Source organism: Alosa pseudoharengus, unplaced genomic scaffold (assembly GCF_046254945.1).
Source record: "Alosa pseudoharengus isolate Yale_2024_CS ecotype anadromous, Long Island Sound unplaced genomic scaffold, YU_APseudo_1.1 YU_APseudo_1.1_scf_16, whole genome shotgun sequence".
Taxonomy (NCBI): Eukaryota; Metazoa; Chordata; class Actinopteri; order Clupeiformes; family Clupeidae; genus Alosa; species Alosa pseudoharengus.
The window spans coordinates 35,847,475-35,872,990 of NW_027468630.1; the positions used below are offsets into that span (position 1 = coordinate 35,847,475).

The 25,516-nt window shown below is 41.4% G+C and overlaps 2 protein-coding genes and 2 non-coding genes across 4 annotated transcripts; 1 reads left to right on the plus strand and 3 right to left on the minus strand.

Moving 5' to 3' along the window:
* Positions 1-1,615: 1,615 nt before the first annotated feature.
* rps13 (ribosomal protein S13) lies at positions 1,616-4,597 on the minus strand. The gene is made up of 6 exons (XM_076287882.1): positions 4,515-4,597; positions 3,740-3,788; positions 3,559-3,637; positions 2,551-2,720; positions 2,073-2,173; positions 1,616-1,696 (listed from the first exon to the last, which is right to left on the minus strand). The coding sequence occupies exons 1-6, from the start codon at positions 4,535-4,537 to the stop codon at positions 1,663-1,665; spliced, it is 456 nt and encodes a 151-aa protein (XP_076143997.1). The 5' UTR covers positions 4,538-4,597; the 3' UTR covers positions 1,616-1,662.
* On the minus strand, positions 1,843-1,973 carry LOC143126391 (small nucleolar RNA SNORA19). Its single transcript, XR_012987497.1, has one exon. It is a non-coding gene; the product is annotated as a small nucleolar RNA SNORA19 (small nucleolar RNA).
* Positions 2,253-2,471, minus strand: LOC143126376 (small nucleolar RNA SNORA73 family). The gene has a single exon (XR_012987483.1). It is a non-coding gene; the product is annotated as a small nucleolar RNA SNORA73 family (small nucleolar RNA).
* Positions 4,598-5,614: 1,017 nt separating the features above from the next.
* Positions 5,615-24,181, plus strand: cstf3 (cleavage stimulation factor, 3' pre-RNA, subunit 3). The gene is made up of 21 exons (XM_076287884.1): positions 5,615-5,776; positions 6,818-6,919; positions 7,092-7,187; positions 18,120-18,152; positions 18,565-18,662; positions 18,820-18,886; positions 18,986-19,020; positions 19,145-19,271; positions 19,409-19,486; positions 19,600-19,762; positions 20,091-20,200; positions 20,492-20,608; positions 20,747-20,821; positions 20,976-21,119; positions 21,246-21,348; positions 21,687-21,756; positions 22,005-22,200; positions 22,423-22,576; positions 22,811-22,905; positions 23,194-23,254; positions 23,394-24,181. Exons 1-21 carry the CDS (start codon positions 5,750-5,752, stop codon positions 23,594-23,596), a joined length of 2,154 nt encoding a protein of 717 aa, XP_076143999.1. The 5' UTR covers positions 5,615-5,749; the 3' UTR covers positions 23,597-24,181.
* Positions 24,182-25,516: the final 1,335 nt, after the last annotated feature.

The following is a 25,516-nucleotide window of genomic DNA, read 5'->3' on the forward strand; positions in this document are numbered from 1 at the left end:
CACACTCTCGCCACATTTGGCCGGCCATTGTTGTGGACCAGGAGGAACCCAGGGGCCTCTGCACCAGTACAGGGTCAGACAATGGGTCTGAAGATTCATCCCGATACCTAAGGGCAGTGAGGGTGCCGTTGTTTTGCCCATAGAGGTCTGTACGTCCCTCCAAGGGTATGCCTCCCCAGATCATCACTGATCCACCACCAAATCGGTCATGCTGAATCATGTTGCAGGCAGCATAACATTCTCCACATCTCCAGACCCTTTCACGCCTGTCACGTGCTCAGGATGAACCTGATCTCATCTGTGAAAAGCACAGGGCACCAATGGCGGACCTGCCAATTTTGTATTCTATGGCAAATGACAATAGAGCTCCACAGTGCTGGGCAGTGAGCACAGTACCCCACTGTTTCTGACAGTGTGGTCAGAGATATTCACACCAGTGGCCTGCTGGAGGTCATTTTGTAGGGCTCTGGCAGGGCTCCTACTGTTCCTCCTTGCACAAAGGAGCAGATACTGGTCCTGCTGCTGGGTAAAGGATCCTCTACCACATTGCCCAGCTCTCTTAAAGCAACTGCCTGTCTCCAGGAATCTCCTTTTGAGACTGCGCTGGGAGACACAGAAGTCCTGGCAATGGAACATATTGGTGTGCCATTCTGGAGGAGTTGGACTACCTACCTGTGCAACCTTTGTAGGCTCCAGGTACTGGCTTATGCTACCAGTAGTGACACTGACCCTACCCAAATGCAAAACTTGTGAAAAATAAGTCAAGGAGGATAAAGATGGAAAAATTATCAGTTGCCACCACCTGTAAAACCATTCCTGTTTTGGGGGTCGTCTCATTGTTGCCCCTCTAGTGCACCTGTTAACTTTGATGACACCAAAGCAGGTGAAACTGATTCACAACCACCTGTTACGTAACTGGCCAGACCAATAGCTTACAAGTTTAATAGCCTTGATGCTATACTCCTATTAAAAAGAGTTCCCTTATTTTGAGCAGTGTGTATACTATAAATTGCTTTGAACGAAATTATCTGCCAAATACCATCATGTGCAGTTCATAAGTAACAAAAACCTCATGACCCATTGTGGACTAAATAATACTTTGTAAAGCCCAAGGTAAATGTCAGCATTCGGACCCATTCAAGCATATTTCAATGAACCTGAACAAAGCAAAATCAGTCCTTCACTTGAGATGCATGAGGATGGCATTGTACCAAAAACACTTGACATTGTAGTCTGAGGCCACAGTACATCATTCTGTAATATGCAAGTAGATCTTCTACCACCAGTTAGACAGCACAAATCAGTCACATTTCTCCCCTCTATACATACTTTACATTTGGCAATTCATGGCAGCTGGGCATACACAATGCAATTCAGTTTAATGTCCAGATGCCGATAATGCTCTATAGAAAACTTGTAAATACTGGCATTTGTGTTCCCTTAAAAGTTGCCTGAAAATAGTATTCGAAGCTGCTACAATCTGATAATGTCACAATATTTCAGTGTTTTACATTACCAGGCTGATCTTTAAAAAAAATGTTTATTCAAGTGCTCCTATATGCAACACATGGCCCGACAAACTATTCATGTCAGCAAAAACAGACTCACAAAGCACTTGAAAGTGTAATCTTTTTATTTTTTCGCAAAAAATTGTTGATGCATTTATGCCACCAGAGCAGATGCTGTTGAGGACTCGCTGCAAGCAGAAAGAGGGAACATCACATTAGGAAGATTGAAAACACACACAACATAGCTGCAGTCACATTCGAGTCAGCAGTAAAATCTTCATTCAGAATATTGCTGAAGAAAACACTTTGGATTTGGAATAGGTCAATTGCATAGGAGTGTATGAAGGGGACTGGCAGTACTGGCACAACACAGCCACACTGCTAATTTACCTCCAATATTTCTATAGCACATAAGAAATATCTCAGTTCTTATAGTAAAAAAGAATGGGACAATGAAATGTGCATTCATTTGTAGTTGTAATTGTGAGTGCCTCCGGTCATCCCACCCAAGCCATCCTTTAAACTAGATTTTGTAATCGTACAACAAAAAACCTGGATACATACTACTTCCAGTTGGGAGCGAGCACTCTCTTGGTCTTGTAGTAACGGGCCAGCCTGTGGATCCTGCTCTCAACGAGAATCAGACGAAACTTGGCATCCTTGTCCTGTACAGAGGGGGGAGGGGGGGTCAAATATAATTAACCACAGATGATTAGACCAAAACTGAAGCTTTAGGCTACTTAAAGATGTGCACTGCATGGTTTGCCCTCCCAGTAATAGCCTATGGGCTCTGGAAAAGGTGTAGGAATATGCAGGACTGTCCACACCAGCCTGACGGCCGGGGAGCATCTCACTATACAACGTCGTGGAACGGGACTATACATCATGGCACAACGTGCTAAGCTCCCATACGCCACACGGACAGAGCCTTGTGAGAGCAACCTCACAGGATGACCACGTTGAGCACTTTGAATTTACACACATTTCAGGAACATAGTCATATGGTAAACAAAAGATCAGTATATATAGCTGACAAAAGTACCTTTCTGTTCCTCTCCAAGTGCTTCCTCACAGCGACAGCCTTCTTGATCAGGTGGTACAGATCCTCGGGCAGGTCAGGGGCCAGACCCTTGGACTTCAGGATCCTGAGGATCTTGTTGCCAGTGACAAAGCGCACCTGAGCAACACCATGGGAATCCCTCAGGATCACACCTGCATGGACACCCAATAAGTCAGGCCCAACACCAAAGACTAGGTTGCCCAGCACACACCACCACAAACGCTTGACAATATATCTAGGCATTTCCATCAGATTTTACCACTCACATCTGCCCTTCATTTCATAACATCAGTTAATGGTCTGGAATGGGGCCTAGGCTTCATGGCTTGTGTCAGCTTAAATTGCAGTGAGAACTGGGGCAGCAACAATTGATTAGTTATCAACTACTAAATTGCTCTACAATTATTCTGGTATCCACTCCACAACTATTCTGGTATCCACAACTATTCTGGTATCCACTCCATGTGCATTTCAATTCCAGATTTGCTGCTCCACTCCTTCTAGCAAACTGGGAAACGGGTTTAAAATGTCCATTGCCTGCTACATTGACAACTATGAGGGTCGGACATTACTAAACTGTTAGATAAAGATGCCCATTTTTCTTTACCAGCAATACTACCACCAATAGATCAGTAATGACATTTGCCATCATAGTCTACTGTGTACAGCGTAAACAGGAAGTTGATCTGACAAAAAGTGAATGATGTGCATAGAGCCTATTGCATTATTTGTGTGCTACTATTTTGAGGATAATACCTCAATTCTGATCAAAGCATCTTAAGCTTGAATGTTATCAGCTTTAATTACTCTTCTGTTACAGTTAATTAAATATCTTTAGCATGTAGACTAAACAAAAAGCACTTTGAGGACACAATCTTGGGCTTGTAAACATTTCAACATTGTCTTTTATCCACATACCATTTTCTAACACTAAACAATTAATCAATTAACAGACTGAAAATAGTTGGGAGCTGAAGTGAGGACACTTACCAATCTGAGAGGGTGTCAGACCCTTTTTGGCAAGTTTAAAGATCTGCTCCTTCACATCATCGGAGGTCAGTTTAAGCCACTGAGGATAGACACAGTAATGAATCCAAACAATGCCACAGCTAAATACACGACTAACAAAAGAGAAAGCATCAAATGAAGGAAAGTAATCCTCTATACTTACAGTAGGCACACTGCGTCTGTAAGGGAGCGCTGACTGGGACAAGCCCTTTCTGTAATATGGAATAAAGATGAACACATTACATCCAAAGGAAGTGACAACACAGTAGATGGTTTACACCTCCAGTAAAGACCGAGACGCTATGGGATGGTGTGGAAATGTGCAGGACGACGTGCACACCAGCCAGCCAGAGAATGTTTCGTGAAACGTCACGGAAATCATAGCTGTTTTTTTATTCACACGTTGAGCCATGCGAGAGCAACTGATTACGCTGAGCAAACAGTATTTGATCAATGACTTAACCTTAACTAATGTACGTAGCAGTTTTAAGGCTCAAGACAAACCAATGTGTCAACTAACGACAATGTAAATGCGGCTAGCAAGCTATAAGATATAGTGAATGTTACCAGTGGCTAGCCACATTTGGCTAACTTGATGATGAACATAAAGCCCTCATAGCAAACCCATATCAAGTCATCTGCATTAATTTCAGGGTCGTATCAGAGAACCATATCGAAGGGCTTCGACGTGTCATTCGACCGGGTAAATACGGAGGAGCATTGCTCTCCATCTAGCCCAACTCGTTCACATGGCATGAGCAGCATGGGCGGCCATCGTGTTAGCTTACGTTGAAACTTGGGCACGGGTTAAATAAGGCCATTGAACAAATAATAGATAAATTACCCGAGTAAAATATCCCCTAGAGACTAAATATACGTTATGGGGTTCGTTAGTAATGATATATTTCGGTTTCTTAAATAAAAAAATAGTTACATACCCGGGAGCGTGCATACGACCCATGATGGCGTACGGCGGAGCAGAGGGAAAGAAAGATCAAGACGAGGCAAGACGGAAGTAACTCTTTCGACAGGAACTGACGTACTACATGTCGCTCTCCCCCCCCCCCCCTCTAATTTTTTCTGTATCTTTGAACTGTTTTTATACGTAAGATTAGAGTATTATGTGTAACTAAAGAGCATTCATATTAGAAATAACTTTAAAATGAACAGTTTCCAAATGAGATTAGCCCTCTGGTTCCAAAATTATGAATTTAGGCCTAATGGTTCAACAATCCCTCATGCTTTTGCAATTGTCACTTTGTCTGGTTATTTAATTGATTTCACTATTACTTGATCATTTTGGTGTTGGGCACTCCTGTGTGTGTGTGTGTGTGTGTGTGTGTGTGTGTGTGACAAACACACACAAGCACACACCCAAGCTGTTGTCTGCTTGATAATGTTTCAATTTGGCATGTTGTCATACAGCTCAAGTTTAAATTATTTATAGATTCTATATCTGCCACATTAGAGGTTGTGTCAGGGCATAATTTTTTAGAAATGTTGAGATCATAATGTTAATTTCTTCAAAGTTGTTGTCTAGTTGTCCACCATTAAGTTGAAAAGTGCCATTATTAAAATTATTTTGATGCTAAATAAATTATATGTTTGGTTTAGACAGATATATTTTCAGACATATTTTCTCAAGTTTTTAGTGGTAGCCTATTTAGGCTGTGCTAAAAAAACAATATTGTGTGATATATTGTGACATGCTCCTTGCTGATCATAGACTGTATAAAAGTTGATGAAAATAAGAAATAAATCATTGTTTCATTTTACTTTTCACAATATCTACATGGGCCTGTACATTGTATGTTCTTGGGTTTGCAGTGAACAACTGTGAATTATGATTATTCAGAATCAACATGTATTGCAATACATAGGCTGTAGCAGGAGATCTAGAGTCGATGAGCTTCTCTGAAATGTTGAATGGCTGTATACATGCCAGCCCACTAGATGGCACATGACTCATTTGGAAATACTATTGTTGTGCAACAGATGAAATTCTATGGTGCCGCCATTTTAGTTTGAACAGCGCTGCATAGCTTACAAAGGGAGGAGGTGGTAGGCTGGTGATGCAGATCTAACTGTCTTTTAAACACCCTAATATGTTATTAATCTACGTATAGTCAGTGTAGTCTCTTTTATAGTTGCACTGTAAGACATTAATCTAACCATGTCTGCGGAAGGAGCGTCCGATCAGGTAATTTTATGGAATTATAGTATTGTTTTCAGGCGTTGATGATTTGCGGCCCGCATGCTTTCGTTAGAAACCACCTGTACCTATTTAGCTAACGTTACCTTTCAACGAATTTTCTGACGGTAATTCTAGCCTTCTCCATAAACAGTTTGGAGATGTAACCTATATGTTCTAGTATATAAGTATCTAACATAGTTATTAGATAATGGCTGTCGTGTAAGTATTCAACCTCCAGCCCAAAGTACGTGTGACCAGGCACCTGGTTTACGTTGGCTGATGGCTAACGTTAAGTTAGCTAACGTTAACGTTTTATCGAACCAGAGAATGCCGTAACGTAAATGTTAATGTATGATGGCCGATTTAAAAAATAGCTAACGTGAGCTAGTCAAATAGCACAACATCTGGCTAACTGTCCTAGCAAATGGGGCCTCGCTGTAGTGTAACATTAACGTTTATCTATCGTTAGCTCTCAAAGTAACGTTACTAATTTCATGAAAGTGCTCACTCTTGTATAACAGCAATTATTGACCTTGAGTCACTGCGCCTGTACGATTTGAATCAAGAGACGCAACGTGAATTACAAGCTGTTATATCAGACATTAGTAATGTGTAACAACTTTGTTTACTTTGTTATTCGACGCGACGATACAGGCCAAGAAGCACTGCCATTCACGAGTTGGCTAACGAGCTATTTGGCTGATTAGCTGACAAGCGAGCGTTGCTAGTTGCTAGCCAACGTCTCGATTTAGGCGGTGATTCTGATTGCACATTGTACAAGGATCTACTCCATTAGTGGAACATAATACATTTTTAGCTTGGAGTATATAAAATATATTATTAGGTCAATAATAGTTTGTAGAAGTAGGGAGGCAGATAGGGATTCGTCTATGATTGGGACTTTTGAGCAAATTGGTTATATCTTGAGCACATTACGTTGCATCCTGGGCACATTATGTTGGTCAGTCATCAGAATAATAGTCAGATGTGACTTGTCCGATAGCGTCGTTGTTACCCCAATGAAACGCCTCACTTTGTGCTTTTCAGGCTGCAGAATACATCCCAGAGAAGGTGAAAAAGGCAGAGAAGAAGTTGGAAGAGAACCCTTATGACCTGGACGCATGGAGCATTCTGATTCGAGAAGCACAGGTTTAGTGAAACAGGGTTGCATTCCTTCTACATGGGGTAACCTGCTTGGGCCAGAAGGGGAGGGAAGGGATTTCTAATCAAAAGCATATTGCACATTATGTACTGTGCTCCTCACATTCTTAAATGGTGTTCTTTTTATACATGTACATGTAAATGCATTCTACTTTTTTAGAATCAACCTATAGACAAAGCAAGGAAGACCTATGAGCGACTTGTCGCCCAGTTCCCAAGTTCGGGCAGGTTCTGGAAATTATACATAGAGGCTGAGGTTAATATTTTTTCTTTTATTCTCAAATGTTTGCATGGGTGTGCACAACCTAACAAGATCAACAACATGAATTTCACACATTATAATCAAAATCCTCCAAGATGCAAAAAGGTTGGTCTTAACCACTTTTTTTCCCAGCAGCAATTTGTAAATAACCTAAGGGGTTCGTGGCCAAAATCACACTTAAACAATATGGGGTTAAGTGCATATTGTTGCATGTTTGATCTGCAACAGCATTAAAACTGTTTTAATAGTATTGGAGTGCTTTAGCCTTTTATTCACTTGTCGTGTCAATTTATTGCCTCCTGTGTCATTTCTTTGAGGTCATCTTATTTATAAACAATACCTGATCAAGTCTTATAGTGTTTTAACATGTCCATGTGGTTGTATTGTTCCCCTTGTGCGTGTCTTTATTGCACACTAGAACACCTGACTGATCACAAGTTTAGCAGTTCAGAATTCTGATGATCCATTTGGTTTATATTTTCAGTTCCTTTACTGAAAGATTATGGGCACAAACTAATAATTGTGCATTATCAGTACTTAACAGTGGCTTTTATCATTATAGTGGCCAACATTTGTCATACCACATGCAGCCATACATTCACTGGTTTGCTTGCAACCTTCCACTAGCCCAGCAAATTCAATGGCAGACATAACCTGCTGACTGAAATTGTCATTTGTCCCCCCCACTCCCATTTGATTTGGGTAAGTATTTAGTAGCCCACCCCCAAAGATGGCATTGGATGCTTTTCTCACACTATAGCTTATGAGTTAAGAGCCTCTGGGCTCTGTCCAAAATGTGTACACTGTGAAGATGGGGAAAGTAAATCTCATTTGGCACTGCATTGCATTTTGACCAGAGTTCCCCAACTCTTGAGATTGGCCTGCATTCACTTTATTAGCTGTTTGCTCCCTGGCCAGTGTTCACATTGTAGGAAGGAAGATGAGTGTGCAGTATTATATAGAAACTAGTATGGTGTTGGTTTCTCATGAACAAGTTAAAGTTACAGCAGAAAGGACAGTTGGTGGCATACACAGCATATTTCATGGCAGGATCCCCTAGATTTAATTAGCTGTAGTTGTTTGCTACCTACGCAAAGTTGACCGATCTGGAAGGTTGGATTGCATGAATCTACGGATGTGCCGTTTCTAAGCAATGCCATATTGTAACTGCTTTAGAGGTAATCAGTTTTCATTTTGTTTCCTCTGTAAGCATTAAGAATTTATCCCTGCGTCTCCTTTCCAATTAATTTCCCACCCTGATTGTTAAGCTGTTTGTAGCCACAATAAAAGCAGACTTACCAGTGTTGGCTTTTTTGACTTATTGTGGATTTTTGTGCATGGTGTCCGTTTCTGCACCGCTTGCTTAGTGGCTGTTTTATGCGCTCTTTCCTTCCTGCATCTCTGGGGAAAAAAAGGAATTTGAGCTTTTAAGGAAAGTTGATACCCATTATTTCAGTATTCCCCTTTTTGCTCACGTATGTGGTTTTGTGGATCCTATCATAAGCATTTTATATAGCATTCATTAGCCTCAACATCTTTCAGGCTATGTATACTCGTAGAGATGTCATGTACAACAGACTGACTTACACCGTTCATTGAAGCTTAGTGGCTTTAACCTAAAGAGTTGTTTTTTTATCCAGTACATTTTTTGCTGAAATTTGCATTAAGGTCTTTTTTTGTAACAAAACATTTTGCCTTTAAACCTTACTAGTATAATATGTACAGTATGCCAAATATATATACAAAGCAAAAAGATGTAGGTCTACATTGTCATTGGGTCTAAAGAAAAATCTTTGCTTAGTATTATAATGCCTCAGCACGTGTTGGAATATGTTATTTCTGGCATTTGAGCTAGTGTCCTTTGAAAGAACAAACCAGTTTGAGGTTTGAAACCCCTTGCCCAGACATCCATCGCCAGGGGTGTATGAAGTACATCTTTGGTGCGTGTTTCCAGGCAAATCTAGTGTAGTACAGATTATGAAAGAACTGAAGATGGCAACAGATGCATCATTTTCTGTGTTCGGTCTGCCTCATTATTTATCATTACTGACCATGCAGATTGCAGTTATGTTCAACTTGTAGAAAGCAGCAAGGGAAAATATTTTGAATTAAGATACTAAAACTAATCTTGCAGCACATGTCCTACTACCAAAGACCATTGTTTCTATGGTCTCTACCTTTACAAAACAACATTTCTTATCTCAAACCTACAATGGACAAAGATGTAATACAAGTCATTTTCAGTGTTCCTTTTTTAATTTGTCTTTGGATGGTATAGTGATACAACATCTAGATACAACTCATCATTACTCTCTCTAGCCTACATTTCCAACCCCCCCCCTCCCCCCAAACATTAAAACTAAATTGAGTTGGCTCTGCTTAAATGCTGGAAAACTCAGCCCAGTCTCATTCACACATGCACAGGGGTTTGTGTTTTTAGTTCAGACACGACCACCATAACTCGGGCAATATGGGATTTATGTTTTTTTTTTTTTTTTCATGGTCAAATTCATATTTTTGTGTGGCCTGAATTGTCTTACAGTTCAATGACCATTTTTTGATTTTTCTGAAGCCTGTTTTCATTGTTTAAAAATGATTTTGACTTCATATGCCCTTTTGTGACTTGAGTGATTTTTCACATTAAATAATAAAACAATGATTATTTTAAATCTTTTATCATTTTCAGTCATTATTTGTGGTGTATGGAAATGCCCATAATTTTGCCTGAATGTGTGCTTAATTACAGAGTGATGCATGTGTTTTTGACTGCATTTACACATTTCTTACGTATTAGAAGAAAATTATTTGTCTTCATGATTAATTGGTTACAAAATAGCCCTTGGTAATTTAATTGTGACTGAAGGTAATTCAGAAAGATTTGCTCTGAGATGGTTATTCCTTATTGCTGTTGTTAACCTCACTCACTGAGCCAAATTGCTCTTCGCGCTGCTTTGTTGTAAGCCTCAATGAATGTTTGTGTACTTGGTCTCTCTGAGTGTGTGAGTGAGTGTCATTACTGCTGTGGTGTTGCAGTTTCTTCAAACTGGAATCGAGAATGGCTGGACATGATGAATGAATGTGGGATGTTGTGTATATCAATTCCTAGTTCCCCTTTGAGCATGGCTGTGTTGGACATACGAGTTCCTAGTTCTGTGAGCGTGGTAGAGCACACTCTTGATAAATTATGGTTGTAGTTTGTAACCTGCAGCGAGGTGTGCAGCGCGGTTAGTGTCGTGTTTCTGAAATTCACTGAACTGTGGTTAATATGGATTAATGGTTTCACAATTCAGCTAAAATGGCCATCTGGGATGAATTTAAAAGTGTGTGTGTGTGTGTGGGGGGGGGGGGGGTGGATTAAACTACTGCTTTATAAGTGACCTTTTCACATCTCATCAATAAGAATTGATATCAATCACTATATCAATTGTATTGAATATTCAAGGTTTAGCATGGAATGTTTGACTGATTTGCTGAGATATTAGGTGTTGATGGTGTTAAGGCAGAATGGAATGTAGTGACTAGTTCTGTAAAAATGTAATTAAGGACTCAATATGAACTGCCCAAAATTGACCATGTATCTGACATTGTATTGACCTATCTATGTTGTGTACCTATGTGTCTCATTGTGAAAACCAATATTATTTGCTGGCATGGCGAGTTTTTCTCTGTTATCTTTATCTAGTACTCCTTCCGAATCTGTCCGTTCCTGGCACACCATTAGCTAATTTAATTATGCCATTTTGATATTCAAGCCGAAAACATTAAATAGTGAAAACCCTTTCACAAAAGGTCACATTAGTCTTTTATACAATAAAATTTGTAGATTTAAGATCTAAAGCAAAATATCCCAAAATTAAAGAGGATTCTGTGGTACAGGAGAACAAGCCAAATGTGACTTTGGTGTCCCAAACAAATTAATAGAATTAGGATGCTTAATATAATCTCTGAAGTTGTTGTCCAGCAGGATTTAGTGTATTGTAATATATTCCCTCACATACATTAACACACATTTGTGTTTGTTTTATATTGATGCTCATGCCAAACCCCATTTTTAATAAATATACACAAAATATGATGAATACTAGAGTCGTTAATACTGAGTCTAAAAAACAACATGAGAACAAATGGGATTGCAACTGGTCTAACCCCTTCCAGTGAATTATGCTAAGCTAGGCTAATGGTGTCAGACTGAGTAATTGCACATGTTTGCTGTGTTGTGTTGAGCACGCGGCTCAGTCCTGCACCTGTCCGGGCTCAAACTGATACACCGTCTACACCGGAAAACAGGTCTAATCACATCCGCTTGTCATGTAATAACATTGATCATCTAACACAAATACGGTAAAAAAATAACAATAAATAAGCATGTAGGTGTATAGGTTATATTTAAAACATTGTTATATGTTTGGACCACTGATTTAGTTGGATACCCCAATGTTGATGGTGTTTCTTTTTTATCTTCGCATGCTTTTGTACAAAACAACAACGTCAAAGACGACCAAACCGAATATAAAATGCAGGTTAACAGTATTTTAGTTGACGATATCTTGCTGTCAGAATCAATGTTATCACTCGATAAGCGGATGTGATTAGACCTGTTTTCCAGGGCCGCCTTCTGACGTTCTGCATAAATCCTAGTGGCAGCACCTCGGATTGGGACGCTAGCAAGGTAGCTAAGTGTGCTAGCAAGGGAGCTAAACAGACTCCGTCATTTTCAATGGGAGGGCACTGAGTCAAATTAAACGATTTTTCAGTTGGTCTCCCCAGTACTGCGCAGACTCTCACTTAACTTCGCGACGTTAGCCATCCAACTGAATCTTGTAACTCATATGATAGATACACAGAAATTCTTCTCACACTTGATGTCATCAAAGTTAAACATTTATGTATGTATTATTATTAATATCATCCTCACAAGTGATATCAAGTCGTGTTAATGTTTAAACTACCACACATGATCATCTTCAAAAACATGGTAAAACAAAAAAGTTATAGCCTTGAAGCTAATCTTCTTTCTACTTTTCCGACCTACAGTCAATCCATCGAAAACCTCTGAAATGATTATCGTTAGTGCCGTTTTTTATTAGTTTTACTTGCCTCTATGTAATGCTTTACCCTTAACATACAATGCTATTGTAGGCTACATAGCTTTGTTCATGAGTTTCCGTGCTGGCTGGACTGAGCTTCTTATCCAAACAATACAGTTATCTCCCTATGGTGCGTTAGCTTCCCTACAACCGGACATGCTAAACATTCTTCTTACGGCAACCTAACGTTATGTACGAGGTAGTTGAGTCTTGTTTTGCCTTTTATTGTTTATGTAGATAACACAGAAGCTACAATATCGGCACAGGATATATGCTATATGAAGTTATGTTTTTTCAAAAAAATCCTAAAATGAATGGGCTTCTATGGGGGTTAGCAGAGAAGTGGTCCCTCCAGCCTCCATTGATTCTTCTACTTCCGGGAATTCGCCTGCCCCCTTGGCTATGACACATGGGTGCTAGCATCTCTTACTAGCACGTATCTTAAAACATTGGGAAGGAGGTTTATCCAACATACATTCTGCACAGCTACTTAACCAGCTAGCGTGCTTCGTTTATAGTTTTGTTTATCTAGCTGCAGGTTGTAAACAAAGAAATGTTAAAAAGGTGATGGATGTGTTGATCTAGACCAGTGTTTCTCAGACGAAGGACCACTTAACCAATAAAAAAGAAATGCATGGACCAACTATCTAGAAAAAAGAAAAGATTAGACCTACTTCAGTATATTAGCTTACACAATAGGCCTACTCACTGAACCACCTTGCTTATTGTCTTTGCACTTTACTTATTGGTCAGAGGATTCATATGACTTAAACTGGCATATCGTACATAGACAGTGTTGCAGAACTATTTGGATTTACATACAAGTTGGTTCAATATAGCAAACAACTCATCTATTGGAACTCCTCCTATTACCGTCGGTCCCGTATTTCCGCCGTCTTGCGTGTATGTGTCACTTAATATCCATTTCTATACAAACCAAGACGCCTAAGACGTTTCCTAAAGAAACGCAACTACCCGCACCATAAGTGTATCTAAATTGGCTATGTACCAAAAATGACATTTTACCGTGACTCGAAGAGCTGTAAACAGTGTTGTAAGGCTGCGTGTACACAACCGCTTGGAGCTCCAGTGGAATTTTAATTTCATGACGAGAATTCTCGATCTAACCGTTCATGTGCCGTTGAAACGGCGTAAATAGGCGACCCATCAGGCCAGCACTATAACAAGCGTGGTAAACAAAATCGGATATTTCAGGCAGTAAATGCTCCCGTTAAGAACCAAACCAGATTTTGTTCAAATCTACACACCTATGGCTACTGAAAAATGTAAGGTTCATTTAGCAAATGTTATTTTGAAGTGTTAAACATCGTTGTTTTAGAACTTCTGAACAAAAGTGGTGATAATTGGGGGTGTTAAGATTATATTTTACCACGTCTGCTCGCGGACCACTTAGGATAGCTTGCGGACCACCAGTGGTCCCCGGACCACACTTTGAGAAACACTGATCTAGACAAACTGAAGTAAGAACTAGGTGAAGTAGTCCCTGTTCCAAACGGTTGCCTTTTAAGATACCAAAACAGGAGAGGGAGGCAAAGTATCAAAGTTTTTATGCCTTCTAATATACCTTATAATCCATAACATTTTTTTTTAATCCTCTATGCTGCCATTTACCCACAAATCAGTGCAGCAACTCTGTTAAATAGTTGTGTAAAGTTAACTAAGATGGAGGATGAAACTCTTCTTACGACTGCTAATTGTACTGTAATGTCGTTCGTTGCTTAGTTTTTTTAAAATCTAGCGAGAAATAAACACTAGCATCCATCAGGCAAGTGTTATTTAAATAAACTTCTGGTGTACTTACAAACTTTTCAATGCCTTGTTTTATGAGTAAAGAACATAGTTGTACTACTGTAGAAGTTTCGTACCATTCAGGGCATTATTAGTGGGGTAATTTACGAGATACTAAGTTGGTTCCATTAAGCCTGCAGAAAGTCATTCGTTTCTGACAGCGCTACTCGACCAGGGTTCGACCAAGGGAAAACAGGTTCTGGGAGGATGTTTGGCTCGGGGTCATGGTGCAAAGGACCATAGGGTGAAATTACTCCGAACCATCGCTTTAACATTATTTTCTGGTGTTTTTTTAAAGTTATTGCGCTGTCAATATCTTGTACAACACCCGATAGCAAAATCTAAGACCACGAATAGCAGGGTAGGCTATTCAGAAAAACTGATATTTACCTCCTTCGTTTTTAAAAAATAATTCCGTTCACACACATGCTAAAAACGGCTGGGGAAGGGTGTCGCAAACCCCTCGAGTAAGCAGGTGGCCAATTAGAGATTTCTAACAAACATCTCAATGCAAAAACTCTGTTTTCCCTTGATGATGACAGTGAAACTGGAGTTTTCCCACATATCCACTTTGTTTTCAGAAATATTTGTTTTTAGTGATGAAACCTCTTTTCATGTAATTAAAAGGCCAAACTGCATGGAAATATGTAGTTTTTCTATGTTTAAACAGGGTTTTAGAAGCCATCTGTCAAGCTTCTAGCCACAGCATTTTTGTTCCAAACGAAATCAACCGAAGTGTGCTCAGAGGACATGATGGACAGATGAGCAACAGTGCCTCGTCTATCATTGTACAAAGCCCAATTTGATTGGTCCCAACAGCTCTGGTTCGGGCATAGTTGCTTCACAACGGAACAAGTCCAGACCGAACTTCCCAACCTCAAATGTTGTGGGCGGGGCTAGTTCGGCTGGCATCCAGGCTACAATAGCCCTGCTCTGCACTCAAACTTGCAACCTCAGAGGCAACCGTGCTAGCAAGGGACTAAAATGAACGGGTACGAGCGTATGTTGCTAGTACGTCTCTTAAAGGTTGTATCAGCGATTGCATGCCCAAAAAAGGTGCTCACATTCATCTAATCTTTCCTAATGATCCGCTAGCTGCCCGGCCCATAAGCAGGCCTTCAAAAAAACGCGTCTCTGTAGGCAGCCTAGGCTCTGAGATCTGCACACAAAAACAATTGCTAATAACAAGTGTTACCAACCACTCAAAGGGAAAAAAAAGTGTTACAACCAATAACCGATGAGATGCGCGTTCAGGAGAGTTTCAATTGCACGGAAGGGAGGGGGAAGGAGTAGCAAGCTAGCTCTCTGTTTGTTTGAACGTCAACAGAAGTGACGTTACCCCGCCATCGCTGATACAACCTTTTTAGGTGTCCAGAAGTGACGTTTACTCTATTATACTCAAGCTCATAAGCCTCACTCCCATTTGGGCCATGGCACTCCCATGTGGGTACTGTTCAGTTCATTCCCGCACTGGCTTGGAACCTCAGGCTGGGGATGGGAGGCAGACGTGCTAACGAGTGAGCTAAAATCCATAGGTACCATGGGGGCAGAAGTTCTGTTAACGGACAGTGCTACCTGCTGGCTTCTACTCACACTACATTCCCACAAACGTTTTGGAGGCTTTGGCACACTTTGAATTGAGTGATGTGTACTGCTGTACTGAATTGTGGTTCCATTACTTTGTTTTATCTGCATTGTGTTTACTGTGCTGTTCAGCCATACACTTACCCAAACTCAAACCCTATAAACTTGCACCACCTCGGACTGGGAAGTGACTTTGACGTAGTGAAATTGCCCTCAAGGTTATGCTATATGCTATTTTGTTGCAAATGCCTATTCCATAATCAAAACTACTTCGAATTCCCATGTTACATTCTCAAAACTACTCTGATTAACATAGTGTTGGTGCTCAAAGTAAATTCTAGATTTATTATCATCCAAACCTCAACCCCTATAGGTTTTAAAATACCAAACTTGCACTTTAAGGTGTTGGAAGGGAGGTTAACACACTTTCTGCACAGATACCGTATCTGCTGGATACCTTTGAACTTCTCACCAAGACGAAGAAAGACTTTTCACACTCCTACCTTAAATATTGGGCTTGCATCGAGCATGGATGAATTAAATTGATCCGTTGCTTGCTTCAGTTGAGAATGGTCCAGTGTTCGAATCCCCAGCCAGTCAAACAATGCCATGCAAAATGCTATAGCACAGATGTCAGCCAAGCCGGAGATGGCATTCTGTTCACTCAAGCAAATTTAAAGTTAAAGTTGACTGATATTGAAGCGATGAGTCGCAACTGCATGAGCGTTGACTGATATTGAAGCGATGAGTCACAACAGTGGGAATTGAACCCTGGTCGACATTTAAAAGTCACTACTGCTGGACCAGTACGAAACCTGCCCACCGTGTTGGTCACCATTTCAGAGAGTTCAAGGTCCACGAAACGTTTAATGTGACTGCGCTCACCTTATTGTTGATGGAGCCCTCTGTGACAGTAAAAGCAAGACTGGGCCAAACAACAAGTTAAATGAGATAGCAATGTTAGTCCATATCAGCTTGAAAACGTGGCTGCGTTCAGCCCCATCTAAACGCAAAGTACTTTTCAACAGAGAAAGTGGTGTGTTGAACACTACTGTATGATGCAAGCACAGCTGAGAGCCATTATTTTCTATATATTTGTTATTTTTCTGAGCCTGATGAAATCTTTATATACACATTCCTTCTACAATTGTAGCCCCAGATCCATGCAGCCCACCTGAGATGGGACATAATCCTAGACCATGAATTGTACATTGTGATCTCTGTACTGGTCATATATTACAATTGAATTAAGGTTTAAATAGTTAACAAAGGGTTAATAAATCCAAATGACTACAAAGAGCTTGTGTTTGAGGAAGACCAGGAAGAGGAATTAATGGAGGGCATTCCCTTTTCACTGTTCTGATTTTATTTAATATATTCCTATTTTTTCCTATTTTATTTTAATACATTTCTTCCCATCACTTTCACCACATTATTAACACTTAACTATCTGTTGAAGCACATCTGTTGAATGAGACCAGTAGCTATTGACTTTAAAGGAGCTGCCAGTGATTCTAATCTAATACAACTTTTGTTAGATTGTGAACTGCAATTTGGTTAATCTATCTGTTCATGTAGTGTGTGCGCTCAAAAAATATGGTGTTCGTACACAGACTTGGTTCTGTACATGTGAAACAAACAGCTGGACCAAGACGGAAACAGTTCCAGCCAATCCACACATTGACTCAGGAGAACGGAGGGGAGGGTGTAATTGGATAGGCTGTTGGGCTCAAGTATTAATAAGCTTTCACCATAATCACTGCATCTACAAGGCTGCACCTTTAACCGGAGTAGAGAGCGAAATTGTATCATAATTGCTATCAAAAGGCTTATGTGATCCGTTTCGGTTTCCATGACTATTCATATAGCCCTTGATAAATAATTTCTCCTTATACTCAGTATCAGCAGTTTTTTTTTTTTTTTTTTTTGAGGGGGGGTCATATTCTTAGCGTCTCCCTACAAAACACTAATAGTTTGTACAAAAAAACTGTCGCTTTCAAACTGTAATCCTGGAATGAACTGAATTGTCTGCCTCCAATCTTTTTATGGGTGTATTGAAATGAAATTTCCTACAGTTCACAATTAAAATATCTGTCACATGGAAAATTGTGCTTTATAGATTGACACATCTCTTCTACACTGGAGGCAATCAACATGCTCTGACTAATTTTGAATTCAGAAGCTGCAAATGGGAAACAACTGATGAGCTTCAAATGTGTTAATTCCAAGAGGTGTGATTTACCAAATCAAAATCACACCTGCTGATTGAAAAAACCCTGGAAGAATTTGGTCTGTCTGTTCAAAGGCATGCGTTTGAAAATAAAGTGTGTGAATTTCACTTTGTTGATCTGGTTGGGGTTTACTGTGTTGTTACTGTTCATGAGAATAATAACTTTAAACTGTTCTGATATGCTTGGTTAATGGTACATTTGCGATTTGTCCACAGATAAAGGCAAAAAACTATGACAAAGTTGAAAAGGTGAGTGTCAACTGTTACCATTATAATCCCTGGCCTTTAATGGGAAGATTGGGTTGGAAAAAAAAAAGAGAAGAAACCATTACAAATGTTGCCTCAGAGAAAATGTCGCTCTGCATCATCTCCTAAATCTTTGTTCCTGTGGCCAAACCAAATTAATGAAAACCTTGATGTTTGATCAAGGAACCTTGCATTTGTTTCACTTCTCAGAATCTTCTGAATCTGGTTTCAACCACATGAATCCTGTGTGTTTTTATTATTGTCTAAAATAATCATTTATGCCTATAAATGTATACAAACATGAACATTAAATGTATTCCCCAACCACTCTATATTGCTTCTGTCCCTATTGACAGAACTGTGTATTCAGCTGCTGTTACTGAGACAAATGTGTTTGTTTGTTTTATTGATACAGTTATTTCAAAGGTGCTTGATGAAGGTACTGCACATTGACTTATGGAAGTGCTACCTTTCTTATGTCCGAGAAACCAAAGGAAAGCTGCCCAGTTACAAGTGCGTTCATTACCTCATTCCATACATTTCCAGCCAGAGAACATTCAGATTTCTTTGTATTTTTCTATAATTGGAGTAGTATTGACATCAGTTGTGGTTCTGTGTGGGAATTTAAGGTGTACCCCAGTTGTGTAATCACAGGTTTTTTGGTTCACAGAGAAAAAATGGCACAGGCGTATGATTTCGCACTGGACAAGATAGGAATGGAGATCATGTCATACCAGGTAACCATGTTTGATTTGAAGCAGGTGACTTTGAATTTTATAACACATTGTACACCATGAATTAGCACGATTTACGTTACATCCACCCCTCTTCCTCAGATCTGGGTGGACTACATCAATTTTTTAAAAGGAGTGTAAGTGTCTCAAATTCAATACTTGGAAAACATCCATTTTATACCTTTATTGTCTAATTGATTTACCTCAGTATTAAGACGGTGAAATTGAATTGGGGGTGAAATGTGTTGCCTTGCTCCACAGTGAGGCTGTGGGCTCATACGCAGAGAACCAGCGCATCACTGCTGTGCGGCGAGTTTACCAGAGGGGCTGCGTCAATCCCATGATCAACATCGAGCAACTGTGGCGGGACTACAGTAAATATGAAGAGGTAAGAGGGTTTTTTATTTTTTTAAATATAGCTGTACATGGATTGGCTAGCTGGAGGAAACGAATGAAATAATCCAAGATGGATACCATATTGTGTGTATTAGACCCATCTAACAAATTAACTGTTGCACCCCACAGGGCATCAATGTACACCTTGCCAAGAAGATGATTGAGGATCGCAGCAGGGACTACATGAATGCTAGAAGGGTGGCTAAGGTCTGCTCCTTTCTTATTTACTTCACTGTGTGGGAATGCACACATTTGTTATATAGCACATGACTGACCTTTTTGATGACAAGTTGAGCTGAAGTTGTGTGTGTGTTTGGCAGGAGTACGAGACCGTGATGAAGGGCCTGGACAGGAACGCCCCATCGGTGCCTCCGCAGAACTCTCCTCAGGAAGCTCAGCAGGTGGAGATGTGGAAAAAGTACATCCAGTGGGAGAAGAGCAACCCGCTGCGCACTGAGGACCAGACGCTCATCACTAAAAGAGGTGAGCCTGCAACGAGCAGTTCAACTGACAGACTAACAGGGCTCAGCATTGCTTCCCTCACTGCTCTGTTTCTATATCTGAAACATACACCTTCATTCTTGCTGAAGCTGATGAGGGTGAAATTATCCGCTGGCTATTTTCAGTTAAGTTGATGGAGACATAACACATGAATATGTCTCAAGGTGCTTTAAAGTGTCTAACTTGGTGTGTTGCTTGGTCTTCTAAGTAAAATGCAATCTTGTTGTTACCTACCCATTATTACGGTCTTGAAACACACTTTGACCCTTACTCCTGATCAGAATGGTTTATTTTTTTGTCTGTCTTGCAGTTATGTTTGCCTATGAGCAGTGCCTGTTGGTCCTGGGCCATCACCCTGATGTGTGGTACGAAGCTGCCCAATACCTGGAGCAGTCCAGCAAGCTGCTGGCAGAGAAAGGAGTGAGTGTCCGACAGTGAGAGTGCACAGTGCACACAGTTATCTACTTTGACTGGAGGAGGGAGACCTAATCTATTGCAGACAAGTGCTTGTATTGTAGAATAAACAGTACTCATGTTGAGTACAAAAGCGTATGGTTGACCTAAATAGTGCATAAATGAATAATATGCTAGATCATGCTATATCTCTGTCCTGACTAACATAAACTTTACATTTAATTGTATTTCAAGAAAAAAAACATACAGTCTGAATTGGACTCTGTTGTAAACAAGAAGCCCTTCTGTCGTATGTAGGACATGAACAACGCCAAACTGTTTAGCGATGAGGCGGCCAACATCTATGAGCGTGCCATTGGAACCCTGCTGAAGAAGAACATGCTGCTCTACTTTGCATTTGCTGACTACGAAGAGGTGAGCTCGGTCTACGGACCGCCTAATCAGGAGCCAATTTAGACATCAGATCAATTGCAGCCATCAAAGCTCATTACTTGCCTGGAGAGAAGGCATTCTTTAATCATGCCATAATATACTCCTTCATCTGTCCCTCAGAGTCGAATGAAGTATGAGAAGGTGCACAGTATATATAACCGTCTGCTGGCAATAGAAGACATTGATCCCACATTGGTAAGTTTTGACAGCTCGCGGGCACCAGTTTATTAAAGATCTACCAAATGTATAACACACAGCTGGTGTATTTTGATAAGAGCGAAATCAGCCTATTTCATTGAACATAACCATTAACTGGCTTGTGTGGCTCTGTGTCGTCCTTCCTCCATAGGTTTACATCCAGTACATGAAGTTTGCCAGGAGGGCAGAGGGCATCAAGTCCGGCCGCACCATTTTTAAGAAAGCCCGAGAGGATCTTCGCACACGGCACCACGTCTATGTGACCGCCGCGCTGATGGAATACTACTGCAGCAAGGTGAGTTCCACTGGACAGGTCAGAGAGGAGGGCCAGGGGGAGTCTGATGTGCCGTGTTTGTGACTTGTGTCATGTGGATGCCATTCAAATATTGGGCTCTTCTGATATTGTTTTTTCTCTTCACAGGATAAATCTGTGGCCTTTAAGATTTTTGAGCTTGGCTTAAAGAAATATGGAGACATACCAGAGTATATCCTGGCTTACATCGATTACCTCTCTCATCTCAATGGTGAGGATGGTCAACCATGCTTGAAAGATCCTCTTTTTTTACTGGAGCCCATTTAGCTGATGGCCAAACTCATCATTGATCTTTGGAATTAATGGCTCATATGCCAGTTTATGCAGGCATTGCCCACGTCACCCTGGTCATGGCATCTAGTGAGGTGTAGTTGTTTACCAATGGAGGATTATCTGAAGAGAGAGCCCTTATCACTGTCTAGAGCTTTGGGAGTGAACAACATGGAAACGGTGTTTGCTCACAATGTAGTAGTCATCAGGTGGGGGTGGATTGGGTGATAAATGGCCATGATTTCTCAGATTCCAACTGTCTCTCTCCGTCTGTGACAGAGGACAACAACACAAGGGTGCTGTTTGAGCGGGTGCTGACCTCAGGAAGCCTGTCGCCTGAGAAGTCTGGGTGGGTGACCTACATCTGTCTGTCCTCGAGCACGTCCACACACAATTATCCACTCAATTGAGATTGACTAAAACATGCATTTAGCAGTGTCTAGGAGTTGAGTTTGTCATGGCGTATTTGAAAGATGCCTCTGTTTTATATATATATATATATATATATGCTTTGAGCCCATCTGAATCCTACACATTTTTCCCTTCAGTCTTTTTCCCTTCGAGCCATGTATGCTGACCTGTGCCCATTCCAAACAGGGAGATCTGGGCCCGCTTCTTGGCCTTTGAGAGTAACATTGGCGATCTGGCCAGTATCCTGAAGGTGGAGAGGAGGCGGTTCACAGCCTTCAAGGACGAGTACGAGGGCAAGGAAACTGCGCTGCTGGTGGACCGCTACAAGTTCATGGATCTCTACCCTTGTTCTACCAGTGAACTGAAGGCCCTTGGGTACAAGGTGAGAACTGAATACTTAGTCATTTGGTCAGTGTATCAGACAAGCGGAAATGTCTGTGAGTGATTTGACTCCCTGGAACTATTCGAGAGTCAGAGTTCTCAAGCTCTCTGCTGTAACTCAGACTAGAGCCAGGCTGTATGAGATTAGAACATTTCCGCCACACATTTTCCTTGCTGCAAGCCCTGTACAGCTGAGACTCAACTTCACTCTGTGCGTTGGCAGGACGTGTCTCGTGCCAAGCTCACATCGCTGATTCCGGAGACTGTGGTGACGCCCTCGAAGGACGCCACACAGAAGGAAGAGGGTGACCGTAAACCTGAATACCCCAAACCCGACACCAACCAGATGATCCCTTTCCAGCCTCGCCACCTGGCCCGTGAGTACCAACCATCAGCACCATGCTCACCACCCAACGACTGATTTTATATCACTCTCAAAGCATCACACCACAGATATGATCGCTTTCTTAAGTTTCTATTATGTTTTCAACACAGTATATATTTGATACATCCATATATATTCAGAGTTTAAATATTTTGTTAGTTAGTGCAATTGTTGCATGTGGCTTGTTTGTGTTTGGGGTGCTTAACAGTGTGTGGTCTGCCCTCAGCTCCAGGACTGCACCCTGTTCCAGGAGGAGTGTTCCCAGTGCCTCCCGCTGCAGTGGTCCTCATGAAGCTGCTGCCTCCTCCCACCTGTTTCACAGTCAGTACACACAACCTGCCCCACATAACACTCCCCCCTTTAGACTCTTATGCTTAGGGGACACCTGTCTGCTTCTTTCAAAGGGATACTATGGAACTTCAGACCCTTATGTTGCACTCAGAAATTTGGTTTTGTCTTTGCCTATGAATTGTATGCTTTTTATATTAGTATCTGTGCCGTTCACGGTAAGAGATTTTTCATTAGTTAGTTTACCCAACTGTTAGTACATTCTTGCATCAGAGTTGCATACTGGGCCATCAACTCCCCTTTATCCCTCTCCCCCAACAGGGTCCCTTTGTGCAGGTGGAAGAGCTGATGGAGAACTTAAGAAGATGCACACTTCCAGAGAGTAAGTGTTTCACACTCAACCCACACAGTGTGCTAGGTTGTCTAACCTCAGACATTACTCACCAATCTCCCACCTTCTCTCTCTCTCTCTCTCTCTCTCTCTCTCTCTCTCTCTCTCTCTCTCACTCCCTGTGGTGCAGCTGTTGATGCTGCTGTGGAGCTGATCACTGGGCGGCAGCCGGAGATGGCCAGTGAGGGCAACGGGCCTCTGGAGAACCACAACATGGCCAACAAGTCGCTCAAGAGGCCCAACGCCGACTCGGACGAGGAGGAGGACAAGGGCGCCGTCGCCCCGCCCGTCCACGACATCTACAGGGCCCGGCAGCAGAAGAGGATTCGATGAACTCAACTTGATGCAGACACACATTCTCTCTCTCACACACTCACACGTACACACACACACACACACACACACACACACACACACACTCACTATTCTGAGCCAAGCAAGGACATTAATGCTCTAACATCCCTATACACAAGTCCGCCCTCTCCTCTGAAAGGTTCTCGATGTTAGCACCTAGGCCGCTACACATGGGAGGGCAGTGGAAGGCACACACCTTCACCCCCTGCACAACAGGAATGGACAGGAATGTATGTTTCCGTTTCCCTCACTAACTGCTCTCCATGAACACATGTCCATTGGGTTCGATGGTAGCAAATCATTTTTAAGATCCATCATCTGTCCATCGATTGCCTGTCTACAGATCCACGTCTCATTGTCTTGTTTTTTTTTGGAGGATTTTTTTAACAGTTTTATTTTTTAAAACTGAGTGGCTTAAACTGTACAAAGTTTTTAAATCTCAACCTTGATTTGACACAGATTGACATTTGCCTGTGTATACCTGGTGATGGAGAAATCTATTCATTCTGTTTTGTAGACAAATGGAGATTACACAAGTTCCCTCCAATAAAAGGAAAAAAAAAACTGTCTGGACTTAATGTGTTAGACTGTATATTGAAGCACGGGAAGGTTGAAGGAGATTGAGGGGTGGATTGGATTGGATAGGATGGGTGGATCAGGTGATCTACTGCACATTTACTGCTGGGAATCTCATGCTCACTCACAGACAATATTAACTGCACTGGACCACATGTATTCCCCCTCAGAGCAATGTGAATCTGTTTAATGTCACCACTAGAGGGCACTGTAGAGCTACATGGGGACAACTAATTTGAGTTGAATTGAGGATGGAGATTATTGCTGTGAATTCTCACTTAAATGCGTCTTTACCAAACATACCCAATGGGGTTTGTAGCCAGATACTTATAATCCATCACATCTTTTGACACAGACACATTCTTTTCTCAGCCTCTTATGTAATTCTAAAATGAGGATATGTAGGAGAGAATTTAATCAGCCCTCCAGGTGCAGTAAGAATGTAATATGGTTAGGGAGATCAGATGAATTGTCAGACTATTTGTGACCTATGTGTGTTACTGTTATAGAAGGGCACTCTGGTTTAAAACATTGTTATGTCATTAACACCATAATGATATTATGTCTTTGATGAGGAATGCCAGGGTGAATGACAACCCACTGAATTGCCTTTGTGACGTACACCATAGAGTCCAGAGAGACACCTGGCCTGTCCTCATCACGTCACGGCAGCTCTTTGACCTCACCCTTGATCCTGCCATTTGGGAATGGGAGAGGGAATGCTGTGCTTTGCGGAGACACCACTCTCCAAACACTGCAAGAACATGGATGTAACAGGTCATGGACAAAGTAGTGATCTTCGTTCATACTTTGCCGTTTCATAACATTAACCCGCATGTTCTTACTGTTTCAGATTAATGTTAAGTGGTCATTAAACTGCATTTAAGCAGCTTAGCTCAGTGAGCGTGAAGGTGGACTGTATAAATCCATGATGGCAGGTCCTCCCCATTCTCCCCCCACCCTCACAGGGTGATCTATAAGACTCCATTTTCCCCTGCAGAGTTTCCCAGCTGGGGGGCACCAGTTCCACGGGGCGAGCTGAGGTGAAACCACATTGGTTCTGCCTTTGATGTCTGCATGCCACACCTCATCTGGCTCGACCCCTCTACCACCCTACCCCACCCTTGCTCCCAGGGCTGGCCCCTTTGAAGTGTCACACAGAGGATGCCTCCTAAGCACGCTCATTAGAGTGCACTTTGAAGCAGCTGCTAATTGCTGACGTGGGCCTCCTGATGCTCAGTGTGACAGGTTTTTTTTTTTTTTTTTTTCGCACTGGTCCGGCTGTAGTGACCCTAACGTCAAGTGATGGCCGACAGCATTGGG